Genomic DNA, 19,270 nt, shown 5'->3' on the forward strand with positions numbered 1-19,270 from the left:
ACTCTTTAAGCAGGCTGGACTGTTTAATGCTTACGTAAACATTCCCTCTATGAAGAGACCAGCCTAAATGGGCATACAATCAAGAATACTGCAAAACAAATTACAGTGTTTTAAGATGTTTAAATTGACATTTACCTCTAATTACAAAAAAGACTTCCTTCCTTATCAAGTTTTCCCTATGAAATCAGATTTGTCTGTTTCTGCAGTCTGTGTCATACACAACATTTTACATACACTGTAAAATATATTTGGGGAATATATGGTGGAGGGAATTCTTTGTGCATGTCAGTGAATGTGATAAAGTAGCACTCTTTTACTTTGGGCATCTACATTGGCAGCCTATGGATTCCATGCAGAGTCTCTCTAGGATAACTACATTTGGCAAAACAAATGTGTGAGAACTTCACAAATGACACCATAGATTATTCCTCCACCCCCATCCCCACTCACACCCATACTCACCAATGAAATATATGGGACAGTCCTTCAAAATAAGTGGATCTTTTTCATTTTGATGACAAATTTTTCATGGCTCTCCAATTAGAGAAATATACCTTTTTCATAATCAAATATTATCAAGGCTATTATTACTTTTGTATTTTATTCAAATAACTTTGAGACTATATTGGAGGAGACCCTCACAGAAAGTAAATATGGTTGCCGGTCTAAAAACTGCATTTTAGTCAGTCTGCAGTTTGCTGGTCTGCAGTTTGACATGGGGTATCCCATGGATAAAACCTGTTATTGTTAGGTGCAAAGTCGTGTCCGACCCATCATGACCCCATAGACAATGATCCTCTAGGACTTCCTGGAGGATAAAGCCTACAACCCCTGAAAATCTCATCCTTCTTATAATACATGGATGTTTTCTTCCAGGCACCTGTAGTATAGGAGAGATTCTGCCTTTCTTAGGGCGTAGAATGTTTGAGAATGTAATCCCATTTGGTAGGGACAGCTGAAACAGGAATGCCCCATTTAAACCAATGGAAATGGCTACCAAATTGATTTAAAAGCCCCAAGTACGTGACATAATTTTTTTTCAACGATGAACAAGACATAAATAAAAGTCTGTGAATAGCCAGCCCTCCTTTTTAGCATTAACAGGGGTCATGGCTGTGACATAAGAAACTCGGAGTTATAGAGAGTGCACGGAGGTGGAAACTCACTGTACATATAGTGTACCCTGGGAGCTTTTTGTGAAATGTATTAACTTATTTGTTACAGCCTTCTTAGATTAACAAAGTCCTCAAGGCAGGTAACATCATAAAACCATTAAAATATCAGTATAAAAATAACAATGAAGAATTCCATACATGGAAATCAACACAACATATTTATTCCTTGCGGATTCAGTAGTCCTTTTGTCTGGCAGAATTATTAACTAGGCTTTGGACCTCTGTTTCAGTTTTAGTTTCCTGCAATATATTTTAATTATTTTCACAATGTGACCCAGGCATGGTTGAGAAATGATTGCTTACCTTTGTTAGCTGCAAAAAGCATTTTAGCAGAAATGTCAGTACACAGAACTGTCAAAGGAATTGGAGGATGTTTTGTGGAAGGTAAAATTTCTCTGAGTAGATCCCCCTATGCAAACAACAATGTTAACAATGCAGCATTTTTCACTGTAGGGTTTGGAGGACTGATAAATCATATGGGTCTGCTTTTTTATATAATTTCCTTTTATAATTTTAATTAACTTGATTGACACATCGTACCAATTTGTGCCCTGACGTAGTCAGATCTAATTATTCTTTTAGTCAGATTTCATTATTTCCTTAGTCATAAAGGCTTTATTATTGTGTCTACAAGCTAAAACAAGGCATACACTAGTTGTTCATCTAACATAAATACAAAAGACCTCAATTACAAAGTAACACCAACCACAATAAGCTATGCATTATGAGCTAAAATAGCTATTGCACATTAACAAAGTTCAAGAACAGAGTTTTCAGTCATATATGCTTACTTGTTGTATTAAGCGTAATACTTCATGTATTAAGCTTACTTGTTCCAAGTCAGACCAATGTTCTGTGTAGCCCAGTACTATCTACGTACTTCAACTGGAAGCTAGTCTCCAGTGTCTCAAACAGAGGTATCTGCCATGGTTGCTGCATAAGACTTTTTTTAACTGAAGAAATTAGAAACTGAACCTAGGAGCATCTAAATGCAAAACTTATGACTGCCATTAAACTACTATCAGTGCAAAGTTTTAGTTCAGTGCCAAATGACCAACAGGCATCCGCATTCTCACATTCTGGGAATTAAAAATCAGGAGCTCAACGTAATGAAAGCAAATTTCCTGCAGGTACAAAGATCCTGCCTGACCTGGAAGTCTTGGTAGTCCTTTGTGAGTAGGTGGGGTCACTGCTAGGGTTGCCAACCTCCAAGTGGTAGTTTGAGATCTTCTGGGATTACAAATGATTTCCGGGTGACAGAGATTGGTTCACCTGGAAAAACTTGCCACTTTGGAAAGTGGACTCTTTGGCATTATACCTCATCATAGTCCCTCCCCTCCCCTCTTCAGGCTCCATCTCCCAATTTATCAGCTCAGAGTTGGCACCTTTAGTCACTGCAGAGTCTAGGGTCAGTTCCTAGCCCATGCAAGTCATTGATCTGTGGATGTGATAGCTCACCATATGTGGAAGCAGTGTACAGATCTATAAATTCTGATTTGTAACCCTAGTAGATGTTGCTCCTATGACTCTCCGCACATGAATCCATATTTGAGGAAGATTAATATGAGTTTTCAAGTTCTAAAATATTTTAAATCCTTTCTGTATTTTCATTAGTCCTCTAAATTTCTGTTTGAACTAAGATTAATATATAAATATCTAAGATCAGGGATAAACCAAAAGTGTTAAAATTTAACTGTTTCAAGCACGTTATGCATTTTTAAATAAATGCTGAATGCCAAAAGCCAAACTTGGTTCTCAGAAATTAAGGTAAAGAGGAAGTTACAGTGCCATCCTAAACAGTTATATTCTTCTAAGACTACTGAAGTCAGTTGGCTCAGAGCAGTGTAGTTCCTCTTAGGATGGCCCAGTTAGCCATTTAATATTATGTCCCTTGATCAATACATACCATAGCATCAGGTCTGTAGTAGCAGTGAAATCCACTTTTGCTATCATGGATCAAATATTCACTTGCCTTTTAGGTGCTACAGTGGCATCCTGCCCCTATCATTTGTGCTGCAATATGGAAATGCTATTACAGATACACCAAAGCTTAGTATCTGCTGAGATATTGAAGGCCTCTTGACAGTTCATATTCCACTCTTGCTATTGTTGTGCTAAGGCCCACTTCAAAATAACATAAAGCTATCAGAAATCTAATAAGGGAAAGGTAAAGATATCCCCTGTGCAAGCACCGAGTCATATCTGACCCTTGGGGTGACGCCCTCCAGCGTTTTCATGGCAGACTCAATACAGGGTGGTTTGCCAGTGCCTTCCCACAAATCAAATAGTTACTGTTTAACTAATAGCAGGGCTAGGGTTTTCTACCACAGTCTGACCAAGGGCATGTATTTGAGTAGTCCCTATTAGGCATGTGCAAAAAAGGTATAAAAAGTAAAATCCACACCATTTGGGATTTGGCCCAAATTGATTCAGGATGAAACTGAAGCACCCAAACCACCCTCCCCTAGATGGAGTTTAGCTGATTCAGCTGAATCCAAAGCAATTCAGTGCCATTAAAGTTAATAGTACCATTAAAGTCACTGGGAATTTTCCCCCCTATGCATGTAGTCTATCGTCTTGTGGGGAGGGAGGTAGAGGCACCAACTTTGCAGCATAGGTACAGGATACACTCCTCAAATGAACCCCCAAGTTTAAAATATATTGGACTAGGGGTTCAAATTCCACAGACACACAATTGGGTGCCCCCTTTTGACCTTCATTGTTTCCTATGGTGAGAAAAAAAGATTCTCTGTTCTTGTCTCACCATTGAAAACAATGGAGGTCAGATAGGGTGCCTCTTTGGGTGCCCATAGAATTATTTTTAAAACTTGGGAATTCTTTTGAGGAGAGACTCTTGCAGCTATGCTGCAAATTTGGTGTCTGTACCTCAACCCCCCACCTCACCCCCCAGACCATAGAAAAAGAGACCAAGAGAAAAGGAAAAATTTGGTGCCTTTAAACTTTGAACTGCCCAATCCCTGTATGGCTGATATTGTACCTGAATTGCGATTTTGCCATTTGGCTAAAGTTGATTCAGGCAGTTTGATTTCTGGGGAAGGTCAATTTGGACTGGATAAGTAAAAAAAATGCAGAATCAACATTGATTCAGGTATTGTTCAGACTATCCAAACCAAATTGCACATGCTTAGCCCTATTGCTGGGGCATCTTCCAAAGTTATCTTTCTATCATGGAAGCTGCAGAAACATGGCTCTTTCCTACACTTATCCACTAATATCAGAAACCTGAGGTACTATGGGAGCATTCCATGATAGCATACTCCTGAGAAGAAGGGTTGCTGAGTTGGAAGGGCTCCTTAGAGGCTGAAGAAGAAGAAGGAGGAGCAGGAGCAGGAGCAGGAGCAGGAGCAGGAGCAGGAGCAGGAGCAGGAGCAGGAGCAGGAGGAGTTGGTTCTTAGATGCCGCTTTTCTCTACCAGGAGTCTCAAAGTGGATAAAGGTGGTGACAAGAAAAAAGATGGTACAGAGAATCCCTCTTATATGCACATTGACTGACAGCACAATCAAAATTTCTTGAACACTTTGTCTCCCAAGCCTAGCCCATAGAAAAGATCTTACCGTTATAGTCCAAAGATAAATACAACCATCTTCATGGGCAGAGGCAAGGACAGGTACGTATTTCTGTTCAGCTTCTGGTACATTGAGTAATCCCTTGTTCTCCAAGTTGCCTGAATCTGGTAGTTTTGTTAACTCTTCAATTTCTGCTTTGTAATAGAATTCATTATTACTTTCTCACCACAATTCTTATTCCACTCACCTTTTAACATAAAAGTCCTTCTGCCACATATAGAAGTCAATGTTGAATCATTACCTGGAATATTTTCTGCAATGGATGATTCATTTTTAAGCAGTTCCTGAAACCATACAATCACATGTACACCACATTAGAAATTTGGAAATTATTTACTAGCAGATAAACCTGTTGTATGACAAATACAACAGGCTGTAGCGGGGGCTCCCCCTCCAGCAGGGGCGGCAGCACAAAGAGCATGCAGGTGGCCATGGGACATGGGGGGGGGAAAGCAGGGGAGACGGAGCACAGAATGCCTGAGTCCAGGGTTGGAGGGATGCATCCCCCGTGGCTGGGAGAGCCAGTGTGGCATGGAGCGTGGAGTGACCTCTTGGGTGCCAGACTGGCGTAGAAGCTCATGGCATTGGCTTGGACCACCGTGATCCACCATGAAGAGAAGAGTAACCATATCCTGACCTCCGTTATAACGCCCTGTCAAGAGCAAAGGCAGGCCACTCGCAAGAGAAGTGGTGTTTAGACTGAAGGAGAGAGAGTCAACATAGTCATGTCACTGTAAGTGTTCCCCCCCCTCCCTGGGTGGGAACTGTGGGCAGAAATGAAGGATTTGGAGAGAGCTCCATTGCTAATCGTCCTGTCGTGATCATTAACCTTAGGATTCTTCTCTGCTGGCAAGACAACACGGGCAGTAAATGATCGTGCGACGCACTCCAGCAACCCCCCCCCCCAAGCGGCACCAGCATGAACATTGCGCAGGTGGTCGTGGGACGTTGGGGGGGGAGGAAGGCACAGACATGGAGCAGGGAATGGCCACTTCCTCCCCCCACCCTCACAATGTCCCGCAGCCACCTGCGTGCTGTTGGTGCTGGTGCTGCTGGGGGTGGGGGAGGGGGATGGAGCACGCAGCGCACTTGTTCATCACCTGTGTTGTCTTGCCGGGAGAGAAGAATCCCAAGGTGAATGATCACAAGGGGACGATTGGCAACAGAGCTCTCTCAAAATCCATCATTTCCATCCACAGTTCACACCTGTGGAGGAAGTGGGGAACACTTACAGCAGTGCAACTATGTTGACTCTCTCTCCTTCAGTCTAAACATCGCTTCTCTCACTGGTGGCCTGTCCTTGCTCTTGAGAGGATGTTTTAACGGAGTCCAGGAAACGGCTACTCTTCTCTTTGTGGTGGGTCACAGTGGGCAGAGGCAATGCCATGAGCTGCGACAGTCTGACGGCCAAGTGGCAACTCTGCACTCCATACCACACTGGCTCTCCCTGTTGCTGGGGAAGCATCCCTGCAACCCCAGACTCCAAATGACACGCCCTCCAAACTCAGCCACTTAGATGTCCGGCTATGGGAGGGGCGAGGCAGCGGTCATTTGGTGGGTCATTGGCGCAACATTCATGAGGGTGGCAGTGAGGCATTGAGGGAGGTGCAGTGCCTTGGGGGGGAGGGTTCAGCCATTGCCCCCTCTGTCTCCGTGAGGTATGAAAGGTCCGTGGAGTGTCGCGGAGGCAGCAGCAGGGCTTTGGGAGGGGGAGGTAGCGGCCATGTCCCCCTCTCTCCTAATCACCTTTAAGAGTGCCGCAGAGCACTGGGCAGGCAGGTGGTCAGCGGTACGGGTATCTGTGATGCACAGTTCATGGTGAGTAAGGGGAGGGGCGAGCGCCCGGTGAGGTAGGGCAGGAGCTTCGCTGCCCACACCCTGATTGGCCCTATTCCAACTCAGACACCTGAGACACGCTCCACCCCAGGGCCGGTTTCACAAATATTAAGAGGAACCATGGATAAGGATTTATTATTTATATTTATTTATTGAATTACTAGTCCACCTTCCACCAGGGACTCAAGGTGGATTACAAAACCAATCTAATTAGATAATGCACATGTATCAGTTGTTGATATTTTAACAAAAAATACTTCCCAAGAATGCTGACAAAGGTGTGCTCTTCTGCACTTATAAAACTTTGAGGAAATGGGAATCTAACAAAGGAAGCTACAAAGACAGTATTAGGGGGAAAAGATGTGTCAGACTGAAGTGAAATGAAAAATACATTGAGAAATATGACCTCAAAACTATTAAAAGAATGGTCACTAGGAGGTTGTTTGGACCTCAAAGCTAGTGAGAATTGAAATGCTGGCACTCTACACTCTGACTATCAACCTGCCCCAGTACTTTCTCTGTTTCAAAATGACTTTTCATCTACATAAAATGAACAGCACTTAACTGCACAGGCCACAAATATACAAAAGTCAGCTTGTACTCTTAACACAGCATCTGGTTTTGGGGATGTTGAGAAAAAAAGATGCAATATCTTGCTGTACATATTTTAAAAATAACACACTTGAAAATTCCTTCCTTTGTTCCCCTGTGTGCCCCTAATTTATGGATCACACATGTTGATCTGATAGATTATTCAATATTAATCACTTCAATCTTATGCCGTTCTTTATGTTCATTTGTGTGCAATCTTTATTTTCAATTTTAAATGTCATATACACATCTATACATTAAATGCTAGGGAAACAGAATAAAGCAGAGTATCAGCAGACTGAGCCATCAATGGTATCTTTTACATTTCCCGATCTATAAGAATATAATTGAAATAAGGTCTTATGTATATAAACTCACTAAAAAATTAACTAGAGTTCCACTCTCCAATAATCAATCTTGAAAAATGGTTTCTAATTTAATTATCTCAGTGAGATAAGAGGACCATGAATAGTTATCAAGTGTTCAATGAGATAGCTAGAACAGAAAAAAGTTAAATGCTAATTTACACCAATTTACATTCTTTACTCAGCTTCGTCTTTCTTTCAAGATCTCTTTTTATATTGTTCTAGTACCATATTTTGACTGCAGCCATGTATAAAACGTCTCCTCTCATTTAGTCAGGTGCTACAAGACTTTATTTTGTACAAGTGATTTCTGCAGCATTTTCTGCTGTACAGGTGGTACCCTGCTCTCTCTCACACACACAGAGGCAAGGCTACCTATCGGTCAAACAACATGGCCCAATCCTGTCCCTCAAACAAAGAGTTGGTATGCAAAAATGAGAGGAAGATGGTTTGTATAGCATGGAGTAAATGTTGCCTATGCGAAAGTTGGCTGTCTTCCTTCAAAAGGTGCTGGGTTCCCCTTTCTTTCATCCAGTGGTTCTCAACCTTCCTAATGCCGCAACCCTTTAGTTCCTCATGTTGTGGTGACCCTCAGCTATAAAATTAGGCAAGTGTTCTTTCACAGAAATTAAACCGAAACTGACCAATGGTGTGAAGATCCATTGTTCATGGTTGTATATAAATTCTTTTTCCCCGGGTTTCTCATTTCAGTTCTGCCACCGTGTGCAGGTGCCTGCAGGAGGAGCAGCAACAGTGGCGGCAGCCCCCCCCCCCCCAGCCAAGCTGCTCGCCCTGCCACAACCCCCCAAAGGGGTCCTGACCCACAGGTTGAGAACCACTGCTTTAATCTATATTGCTGGAAATGCTGTTGATGTGCAGCTTAAAACAGTGCAAGAATATCAACTCTTTCAAGCTCCTGGCTCCTCCTTGTTTTCTCATTTGAGTTGATGTAAATAACTTTTGGGCACATCCTTTCCTGTCTTAACTGAAAGTTAGTAGCAGTATTGGACTCCGGTGTAGTACAGACATAAAATTTTAATCAGGATGCTTGACAATCACCGAAACCCAAATGGAGACATACCCTCTTTATGCTTGAGGTGCTGTTGCCACCCTCTGTATCCTGCATGTGACTGTCATCACTCTGAGGCACTGAACTGTAGGTGGAGGACTCACTTTGTTTCCTGCATGGAAGACATCAGCCGAGTGGCCCAGAATGTTAAAGGTATCCCCTGTGCAAGCACCGAGTCATGTCTGACCCTTGGGGTGACGCCCTCTAGCGTTTTCATGGCAGACTCAATACGGGGTGGTTTGCCAGTGCCTTCCCCAGTCATTACCGTTTACCCCCCAGCAAGCTGGCTACTCATTTTACTGACCTCGGAAGGATGGAAGGCTGAGTCAACCTTGAGCCGGCTGCTGGGATTGAACTCCCAACCTCATGGGCAAAGCTTTCAGGCGGCTGCCTTACCACTCTGCGCCACAAGAGGCTCTTCCCAGAATGTTAGGAAGTCAAAAACTGTATCATGGTTGTAGAGCCAAAGGGGTGAGGAGATGGTGAGACAACCAACCACTCTTGGGGAATGCAAGAAACAACAGGTGAGCTCAAACAACAGGTGAGCTCAGACAACTGAGAGCACGTGGAGAGAGCTACTGGGGAGAGTTGCTGCTGACCAGGTGAGGCTATTGTTCTGCCTGGGTGAGGTGATTGCTGGGTAATTGTTGGGAGGATTAAAAAGGGCTGCTCCTCACCAGAGGCAGAGCTCAGACAACTGAGAGCACGTGGAGAGAGAGCTACTGGGGAGAGTTGCTGTTGACCAGGTGAGGCTATTGTTCTGCCTGGGTGAGGTGATTGCTGGGTAATTGTTGGGAGGATTAAAAAGGGCTACTCCTCACCAGAGGTGCGAGCCTTTGGCAAGAGACAAAGGGCTCTTGGCCTGTGGCTCTTAGCCTGGGGTTCTTGGCCGAGCAATTAGAATCAGTAGATTATATCAGTAGATTATATTTCCCTAGTACTTGCACTGCCTAGACATTACAATGGACCTCCAGGACACTCATCCCATCATCTGCAGTGAGTGTGACATGATTGCCTTCCTCCCAGAAGACAAGATGGACTACAGCTGCCCCAAGTGTAAGCTGGTAAAACTTTTGGAGGAAAAGATTAGGGGATTAGAAAACAAAATTATTACTCTGACCCAAAGTAAGAAAGGGGAGGAGTTCGTAGTCCAGAGCTCTGCAACATGGAATAAAGAGAATAAAGAGAATACAACCAGTCCTGTAGAGGACAAGGAGATTGACCACAATAGGGAGCCTCTGCAGGCAGTTCGGAAAAAGACTGAACGGCGAAGGGCGAGACAGTTCTCGGGGCCTTTGGAGGTCCAGAATAGATTTCAGGCCCTTGCAGAGGAGGTGCAAGGGTCAACAAGGGAAGAGGTCCCAAAACAAACTCTAAGACAAAGGGAAGAGGCCACGGGGACAGAAGGAAATGGAGTTGAGAAGAAAAAAAAAAGGAGAGTACTGGTAATTGGAGACTCCCTGCTAAGAGGAATGGATCGCCACGTGGCTGGGCCCGACCCCCTAACCCGAGAGGTGTGTTGCTTGCCAGGGGCGAAAATTAAAGATGTTTCAGAAAGGCTGCCCAAACTCCTCAAATCTACGGATCGCTACCCATTTGTGATGGTCCATGTGGGGACGAATGACATGTCCCTGAATACCATCGCTCCTATTAAAAAAGACTATCAAGATCTGGGGAGGAAGCTCAAGCAAATGGGGGCACAAGTGGTATTCTCTTCAATCTTGCCTGTCAAGGGAAGAGGAATGCGTCGGGAGAGGAAGATAATGGAGGTGAATCACTGGCTGCGTAGTTGGTGCCGGCAGGAGAGATTTGGTTTCTGGGACCATGGGATAGGCTTTCTTGAGGAAGGCCTACTAGCACCTGATGGACTGCACTTATCAAAACTGGGGAAGAATGTGTTTGGCAGGAACCTGGGGAGATTCATCAGGAGAGCTTTAAACTAAAGCCACTAGGGGAAGGAGACGATCAACATAGGGAGTGTATGGAAGGAAAACTATCGGAGGCAGCCCAACCGGCAAGGCCAGCTCATAGGGAACCAAAAGTAAAAGGATTCAGATGTCTTTATACTAACGCCCGAAGCATGGGCAATAAAAAGGAAGAGCTGGAACTTCTCATGCTGATGGAAAGGTATGATCTAGTAGGCATCACAGAAACTTGGTGGAATGATTCTCATGACTGGAATGTAATGGTGGATGGATATGAACTGTTCAGAAAAAACAGAATAGATCGAAGAGGTGGAGGAGTGGCACTTTATGTGAGGAAAGGGCTTACCTGTCAGGAAATTCTAGTGAAGGAGAGCATATCTACAGTGGAAAGCATCTGGGTGAAAATAAGCGAGGGGGACACAAACAGTGTGGTGGTTGGTGTCTGCTACCGACCGCCTGACCAACGAGAGGATGTGGATGCTGCACTTTGTGAGCAGCTTGAGAAAATATCCAAACGGCAGGACCTTGTCATCATGGGTGACTTCAATTTCCCAGATGTGTGCTGGGAAACAAACTCTGCGAAGCGTCCTCAGTCATGCAAGTTTCTGACCTGCCTGGCTGACAATTTCATTTATCAAATGGTAGATGAACCCACAAGAGGTTCAGCCATACTGGACTTAATACTGACCAACAGGCAAGAGTTGGTGGATGAGGTGAAGGAGGTGGGGACCCTAGGGGGAAGTGACCATGTCCTCATAGAATTCCTTTTGAGATGGGGAGCCAAGGAAGCTTGTAGCCAGACGCGGATGTTGGATTTTCGTAGGGCAAACTTTAATAAACTCAGATACATGATGAGTGTCATACCATGGACGAGAATGCTGGAAGGGAAGGGAGCATGTGAAGGGTGGGCGCTAATCAAACAAGAGCTATTGCATGCTCAATCAATGACTATTCCAGAAATACGAAAACACTGCAGGAGCTCTAAGAAGCCTATTTGGATGAACAGAGAACTTCAAGAGGAACTAAGAAAGAAAAGGAAAATGTTCAGGAAATGGAGGGAAGGACAGAGCTCTAAAGAAGAGTACCTACAGGTTACTAGGCACTGTAGATCAATCATCAGAAAGGCCAAAGCTGAGAGTGAGCTAAGATTGGCCAGGGAAGCCCATTGTAACAAGAAAAGATTTTTCAGTTACGTGAGGAGCAAACGTAAAGTAAAGGAGGCAATAGGCCCGCTGTTGGGTGCGGATGGACAAACTCTAACGAAAGATGCAGAGAAAGCAGAAAGGCTTAGTGCCTATTTTACATCTGTTTTTTCCCACAGGTCTAAGTGTTTAGGCACATCTAGAGATGGCTGTAGCCAAAGGATAGTGTCTGGGTGGCAGGTTAACATGGATAGAGAGGTGGTCGAGAGGCATTTAGCTGCACTGGATGAGTTCAAATCCCCTGGTCCAGATGAAATGCACCCAAGAGTACTCAAAGAACTTTCCAGAGAACTTGCACAGCCCTTGTCCATCATCTTCGGAACCTCTTTAAGGACTGGAGATGTCCCGGAGGACTGGAAAAGAGCAAACGTTATTCCAATCTTCAAAAAAGGGAGGAAGGATGACCCGGGAAACTACAGACCAGTGAGTCTGACCTCTGTTGTGGGGAAGATAATGGAGCAGATATTAAAGGGAGCGATCTGCAAACATCTGGAGGACAATTTGGTGATCCAAGGAAGTCAGCATGGATTTGTCTCCAACAGGTCCTGCCAGACCAACCTAGTTTCCTTTTTTGACCAAGTAACAGGTTTGCTGGATCGGGGAAATTTGGTTGATGTCATTTACTTGGATTTTAGTAAAGCTTTTGACAAGGTTCCCCATGATGTTCTGATGGATAAGTTGAAGGACTGCAATCTGGATTTTCAGATCGTTAGGTGGATAGGGAATTGGTTAGAGAACCGCACTCAAAGAGTTGTTGTCAATGGTGTTTCATCAGACTGGAGAGAGGTGAGTAGCGGGGTACCTCAGGGTTCGGTGCTCGGCCCGGTACTTTTTAACATATTTATTAATGATCTAGATGAGGGGGTGGAGGGACTACTCATCAAGTTTGCAGATGACACCAAATTGGGAGGACTGGCAAATACTCCGGAAGATAGAGACAGAGTTCAACGAGATCTGAACACAATGGAAAAATGGGCAAATGAGAACAAGATGCAATTTAATAAAGATAAGTGTAAAGTTCTGCATCTGGGTCAGAAAAATGAAAAGCATGCCTACTGGATGGGGGATACGCTTCTAGGTAGCACTGTGTGTGAACGAGACCTTGGGGTACTTGTGGATTGTAAACTAAACATGAGCAGGCAGTGTGATGCAGCGGTAAAAAAGGCAAATGCCATTTTGGGCTGTATCAACAGAGGCATCACATCAAAATCACAAGATGTCATAGTCCCATTGTATACGGCACTGGTCAGACCACACCTGGAGTACTGTGTGCAGTTCTGGAGGCCTCACTTCAAGAAGGACATCGATAAAATTGAAAGGGTACAGAGGAGAGCGACAAAGATGATCTGGGGCCAAGGGACCAAGCCCTATGAAGATAGGTTGAGGGACTTGGGAATGTTCAGCCTGGAGAAAAGGAGGTTGAGAGGGGACATGATAGCCCTCTTTAAGTATTTGAAAGGTTGTCACTTGGAGGAGGGCAGGATGCTGTTTCTGCTGGCTGCAGAGGAGAGGACACGCAGTAATGGGTTTAAACTTCAAGTACAACGATATAGTCTAGATATCAGGAAAAAGTTTTTCTCAGTCAGAGTCGTTCAGCAGTGGAATAGGCTGCCTAAGGAGGTGGTGAGTGCCCCCTCACTGGAAGTCTTCAAGCAAAGGTTGGATACACACTTTTCTTGGATGCTTTAGGATGCTTTGGGCTGATCCTGCGTTGAGCAGGGGGTTGGACTAGATGGCCTGTATGGCCCCTTCCAACTCTATGATTCTATGATTCTATGATTCTAATTTCTGGACTGAAAATGGCAACGATTTGACTGATTACAGCAGTTGTAAGAGCCTTGGCACAGCATGGGGCAAAAGTGCCCGGCATCAGCCAACCTGACTGGCAGGCAAGGTACTGTGGGATGGCAGGATGCGTGATTCCACAAGGGGAGCAGGCCAGTGCATGGTCTCCTCTGCCACTTGGGAGTGAGGCTCTCTTGGTAACTGTGCTGAGCCCCTCTAAATTCTCTCCCTAAAATCCCTTAAGGGAATCTCCAAATATGGCAGAAACAGACACACAGACTGCCTTTCCCCCCAAAATGGATGCTGATACCACCCAATGCAGTTGTGACAGAGAAAAAGTGGGCAACAAACAAGCACAGAACACCTGATATAACATATTTGGTATGCTAAAACCAAAGGGAGGGAGGGATGGGAAAACCCACAAGGCTGACTGCGACAGGTAGCATGACAGGGCTCTTTTAACCCAGCCATGTGGACCAGATGGAAACTTCCCACTATGAGGTGTGCTCACCCAGGTCCCCTGTGGACATGCCAGATGATCCTGGTGGCTAGGCTGAGGGAAGGTCTGGGGAGGTGTGGGATTCCCCTGCTATTATCCAGCTGTGCTGTTGACCTCAGGTGGCCTGAACAATGCCACACTGCCTTTCTTCTTAACCCGGCAGACCCTCAAATGGGACCCATTTTTGTGGACATTAAACACAACTGCCAGCTGCAGATTTAGAAACTACACTTATGATCCTGCAAACGATATACTTTTTAACACATCTGCAAGACTATATAAGAGGAGAAAAATGTTGGAGCTTTACAGGAAAAGAGGATTGCCTTCATCAAGCAGAGCTAGGTTTGAAACTTAGAAACCTTAGAAGCTTAGAAACCAGAAGATATTAATGGTGCTTCTAAAACCTGAATTTTTATTCTGGATTGGTGCTCTAGCACCTGGTTTTTGACCATTCTTGTACTGCTGCCAATGGTGGTACACCCACAGGAGCATAAGATGGCTTATACAATACGTTTACTGTTACAGTTAGTAAATTCTGTCAAATCCAACAACCCCATTTAAAATGAAGATATCTCTTTCCAATGCTGGCCATCTTATGGCCTTTTTCATAGTATTTAGCAAATTAGTGGAGTCATGTGCGCATGCATTTTAATGTATGTTTTGTTATAAACCATTTTTCCTTTGAAGGCATAACATGCAATAGTTAAATGTGTTTTGTATGCTCAGTGCCTAAATGGAGCATTGTCATGTCTCATTGGGGCTGCTTCTTATACAGTTTTGTTATGATTTTCCAGCTCTGCATTGTGTGTTTTTGTATTCTCTCTTGGAAAAATGATGGGTTTCTGCCTGAGTTCCTGCTTTGAGTCAGAGGAGGAAGTACCAGTGGTCTGATTCAGTAAAAGGCAGTGTCCTGTCTTGAATAATACATTCACAGCCATAGATGCTTGATTGCATTTTCACATGTTGTTTTGAATGGCAGAGAAGCAACATTGTTTTAAGAATTTATTTACTTGTACATGTTAAAATTTATAAAAGGCACTTGTGCATGTTTTCATTCTGCAAGTTAAATATCACATCTACTCAAAAGATGAGCTTAATTTACAACCTCCCCCCCCCCAGTTTAAAGGCAAACGTTTATTACTGATTCTACCTGAAACTTGTATATGAATGTAAGATAACTCTCTCCCCCTTTTTGATGGCTCTCCTCAGAAGAAAGACCTAGTCTTGCATTTGAGTAAATGTAGTATTTCATAATACTGTGAGCCTTTGTATAGTTACTTGGGAACATGGCATCATTGGGATAAACTGGATTTAATTCACGATAAAAATGTCTCAGCTAGTGGTCAACATCAATATTGAAAATCAGGGCTTAATATGTGGTTGGCCATTTAACATCATTTAAATCCTATGAATTATAGCCATAAGTAAAAACAAATTAGAAACATTAAGCTGTGCCAGAGAAGTTAACTGCCTCCTATTATTTATAACCATAAAAACTTGAAACAATTTACCTCTTCAAGCACAGTCTTTGAAAAAGAATTGGTTTTATACCCTGCTTTTCACTGCCCGAAGGAGCCTCAAAGCAGCTTTCAATCACCTTCCTCTCCCCACAACAGACACCCTCTGTGGTAGGTGAGGATGAGAGAGCTTCTGACAGCTTGGTCAGAACAGCATTATTAAGGTTGTGCTGAGCCCAAGGCAGCTGGCTGCATGTGGAGGAGAAAGGATTCAAATCCAGCTCTCCAGATTAGAAGCTGCCGCTCTTAACCACTACACCACGCTGGCCTTCTTCGTGTGGAGTTTGGTGGGATGAGTATCACAGGCAGAGCTGCAGGTCACTGTTCCTAACCTAGAAGAGTTTAGACAATGGACGTAATCCATACTTGTTATACGATGTACCTACCTCACAGAAAGAGCACTTCGGCAGAGGAACAGTAACATATTGATTCCAAGTAGTTCAGGTGTTTCAACAGCCTGTTCAGCTTTGAATCTGGAAATAGATATTTTTTCTGTAATCTACTCATTTGATAAAATGCACATTTCTCTTGCATGGAATCAAAGGGCTGTGGTAAACAGCCTGCTTCTGTATTTACACTTTAAAAGGTGCTAGCTGGTCAGCCTAAATTTGGTCTAAAATTTGAGCACATGTAGTATAGTATAGTACAGAGCAGTGTGGTGCAGTGCAGTGCAGTGCAGTGCAGTGCAGTGCAGTGCAGTGTAGTGGCATCAGTTGTGCCTAGGATTGCCAAGAATCAGATACGACTGAATGGCTAACAACAACAACAACAACAACAACAGTGTGTGTGTGTGTGTGTGTATAAGAAAACATGAAAATAACTCAACTGAAAATGCCCTGTAGGGCTTCCAGAATCTCATTGTATATTATTTACATGGTCACATAGCTTTAGATGGAGAAAGAGCAAGATTGTGTCCATGGTTTTAAAACATAAACTTAGGCACAATCCAGATTTAAAAGTATTATTACTTTCCAAGGTACATAATTCAGACTGAGTTGCAGTAAAATCACCCTGAAATTTACAGTTATTAGATTGAGATTGTCAACAAGCCTGGAGAAAAATGCCCTGCTCCTTAAAAAGAGATCTGGGTGTTTTCCGCCTGAGGACAGTGCAGTGGCTTCCACATGCAGGTTTTCCCATTGCCTCTTTCCCTAGTCCCATAGCAACATCCACCACTTGCGGTATTCATGTAAGCATAAGGAGGAAAGGGATGGAGCAGGAAAGGATGCATTTATGTATGCTACGATTAGTAGACTGAGATGAGGGCCAATGATGTCTTCTGCCTCTAATGCAAATATTTGAGACATTACCTAGGAAGCCATGCCAATGATCAAACAGTCCAAATGTACCTCATGAGATGATGCCAGCTAAATATTTTCTCCCATTATATGCACTGCGGTGCAGTTATGTGACAGTTGAATATAGACAGAAGACTAATGCCCTGGTGGGCTTGAGTGAAAGCAATAGGGCCAGCAACACTGGCTCATTGTCCCAAAAGCAAAGAGCTCTTTAATCTCTTTCCCTATCTTTGAAGAATAAGCTTTATACCCCCTTAGGAAGGCAATGTCAGTGTATGCAAAAATAAATCAGTAGTTTGGGGTTAAAGTCTATTAGATCAAAAATAAAAACCACTATTTCTGAAAAATTTCAGATCCCAATATGAGGTCTTTAGAAGGGGACAAGATGTTTAGGATGAGTGTTAGTGTCCCCTTGAGAGTTTGGGTTCACAGTTTGGGAATACTGTTTTGTTGCCCTGTTTATTGTTCTGTTTTTGATATGATTTTATATCATGCTCTTAAAAATCTTTTTTAGAAATGTTAGTGAAATGATCACCTGCTGTTCTGACATTTTGTCTGAAAAGTGAGATGAAACCTTTGTGAGTAAATAAACATGCAGTGACTCTCCTGACAATGGCGTTTCCTACCCAGAGGCTTATTCCCCCTGTGGGTGCTTTTTGGCATACTTTGAAACTTACATGTGTCTGGGCTTCCGGTTCCGGCTATCGCGGGCTAGGCAGCTCAGCTTTCTTAGCTGAGCACTACTACTGAGCAAGTATGCGATAGAGGATATATATATTTTTATTCCTCTGTCAGACTTCCACCCCCCTGCGAAAAGGGGGTGTCCAGGCTGCCGATAAGTCTTTTAAAAGCGGCGTGGATACACTTTGAAGTTACTTACTCCGAGGGGTTCCAGCTGTTTGAGATAAGGCTCCATCAAGCTACTCAGTGGATAGTGTTTTCCTATAGCCGGCAATGGCTGTTATCTCCAGTTTAAAGAAGATTGATGAATGTATTTGAATAAGGAGGCTGTCTACATACCAGGTTGGAAAAGAAACGTGCTGACTTATGGTCTTGACAGATGTAAAAAAAGGAGTTTTCGCTATACCAAGCTATAATTAATTGCCGGTAACAATTTACTTGAGAGTAACAAGGACTCCCTTCTTATATATTAGAAGACTTTTGAACAAAGCTGTCTGCAGACATAAAAGAGGAGTTGGAAGCTGCATATGTCATATGGTATTCATTGTTTAAAAATCAAACAGTGAATTAGGCTATATTGAGTTAATTATTTAGAGAGTTTTAGAGAATATGGCCACCTCAAGGAGAAAAAATAGTACAGATTCTGAATCAACTAAATTGGACTATTTAATAGGAAGGCTCTCTGAATTTAAAGCTGATGCAACCTCAAGGTTAAACGGCATTGATGATAAGTTAAATAAAATGGAAGATAAGTTGTCAAGAATGGATGTGGAACTAGGAGAGTTGAAAAAAGAAATAACTCAACTTAAAGCTATAGAAACTGTTACTGTAAAGTTAAATTCAGAGTTTAAAAAGATGAACGAACAAATGGAAGGCATAAATGAGGAACAGAAAAATATTGTTAAAGTTCATGAGAATTTGATGGTTGAGCAGGCACATCTGGAACTGCGACAGAGAGAAGGGATTTTGAGATTTTGAGGAATTAAGGAGGAGGAGGCTGAAGATACTAGAGAAAAAATGATTAAAATACTGGCTGAATTTATTAACACAACAGAGGAGGCTTTAGATGTTTTGGTATTCTTTCTTTGGAAGAAAACTAGAGATGATGTGTTAAAACTGCATTTTACAAAAAGACTTGTCTGTGAAGGAAAGGAGATACCTATTATGAAGGAAATCCCCCTTAGCATTCTAAAAAGAAGAAGAGAATATGGCTTCCTGACTGAAGCTTTGAAAAAGAATGGAATAATTTTCAAATGGGAAGAAATAGAGGGAGTCTCCTTTAAATGGAAGACAAAAAAATATAGATTGACAACATTACAACAGGCAAGAGATTTTTGGCAGAAATTTGAAAGAGACTTTTCAACTGAAGAAGAAAAGACAGAAGAGGAAAATCAAGGATCAAGAGGATAAGACTCAAAACCTGTATTTTTGTTTATATTAATTATTGAATGATGAGTTATAAAATTTGGTCTTGGAACATTAATGGTTTAAATATACCACAGAAAAGAAAAAAGGTTTTTCATTACTTAAAGAACCAAAAAATAGATGTAGCTTGTTTGTTAGAGACACACATTAGGAAAAATAACAGTAATTTGTTAATTAATAAATCATTGGGTAATGAATTTATAGCTTCAAATAATGTTAAAAAGAATGGCATTGTGATGTATATTAATCCGTTATTATCTCCACAAAAAATTATCGAGGATGACAGAGGAAGATATTTAGGGGTGGAAATTAGTT

The 19,270-nt window shown here is 42.8% G+C and overlaps 1 protein-coding gene across 3 annotated transcripts in view; it reads right to left on the reverse strand.

Moving 5' to 3' along the window:
* WDR64 (WD repeat domain 64) overlaps positions 1-19,270 on the reverse strand; it is a 110,334-nt gene that overhangs the window by 16,992 nt on the left and 74,072 nt on the right. For 2 of the 3 annotated variants that reach the window (XM_077344969.1, XM_077344978.1), the window contains 5 exons: positions 15,938-16,024; positions 8,636-8,735; positions 5,004-5,046; positions 4,751-4,896; positions 1,479-1,584 (listed from right to left, as the gene is read on the reverse strand). In XM_077344969.1, the coding sequence (XP_077201084.1) occupies positions 1,479-1,584; positions 4,751-4,896; positions 5,004-5,046; positions 8,636-8,735; positions 15,938-16,024 (482 nt within the window). The remainder of the gene's footprint in view (positions 1-1,478; positions 1,585-4,750; positions 4,897-5,003; positions 5,047-8,635; positions 8,736-15,937; positions 16,025-19,270) is intronic. The other variant, XM_077344975.1, reaches the window with a different exon arrangement.

Source organism: Paroedura picta, chromosome 1 (assembly GCF_049243985.1).
Source record: "Paroedura picta isolate Pp20150507F chromosome 1, Ppicta_v3.0, whole genome shotgun sequence".
Taxonomy (NCBI): domain Eukaryota; kingdom Metazoa; phylum Chordata; class Lepidosauria; order Squamata; family Gekkonidae; genus Paroedura; species Paroedura picta.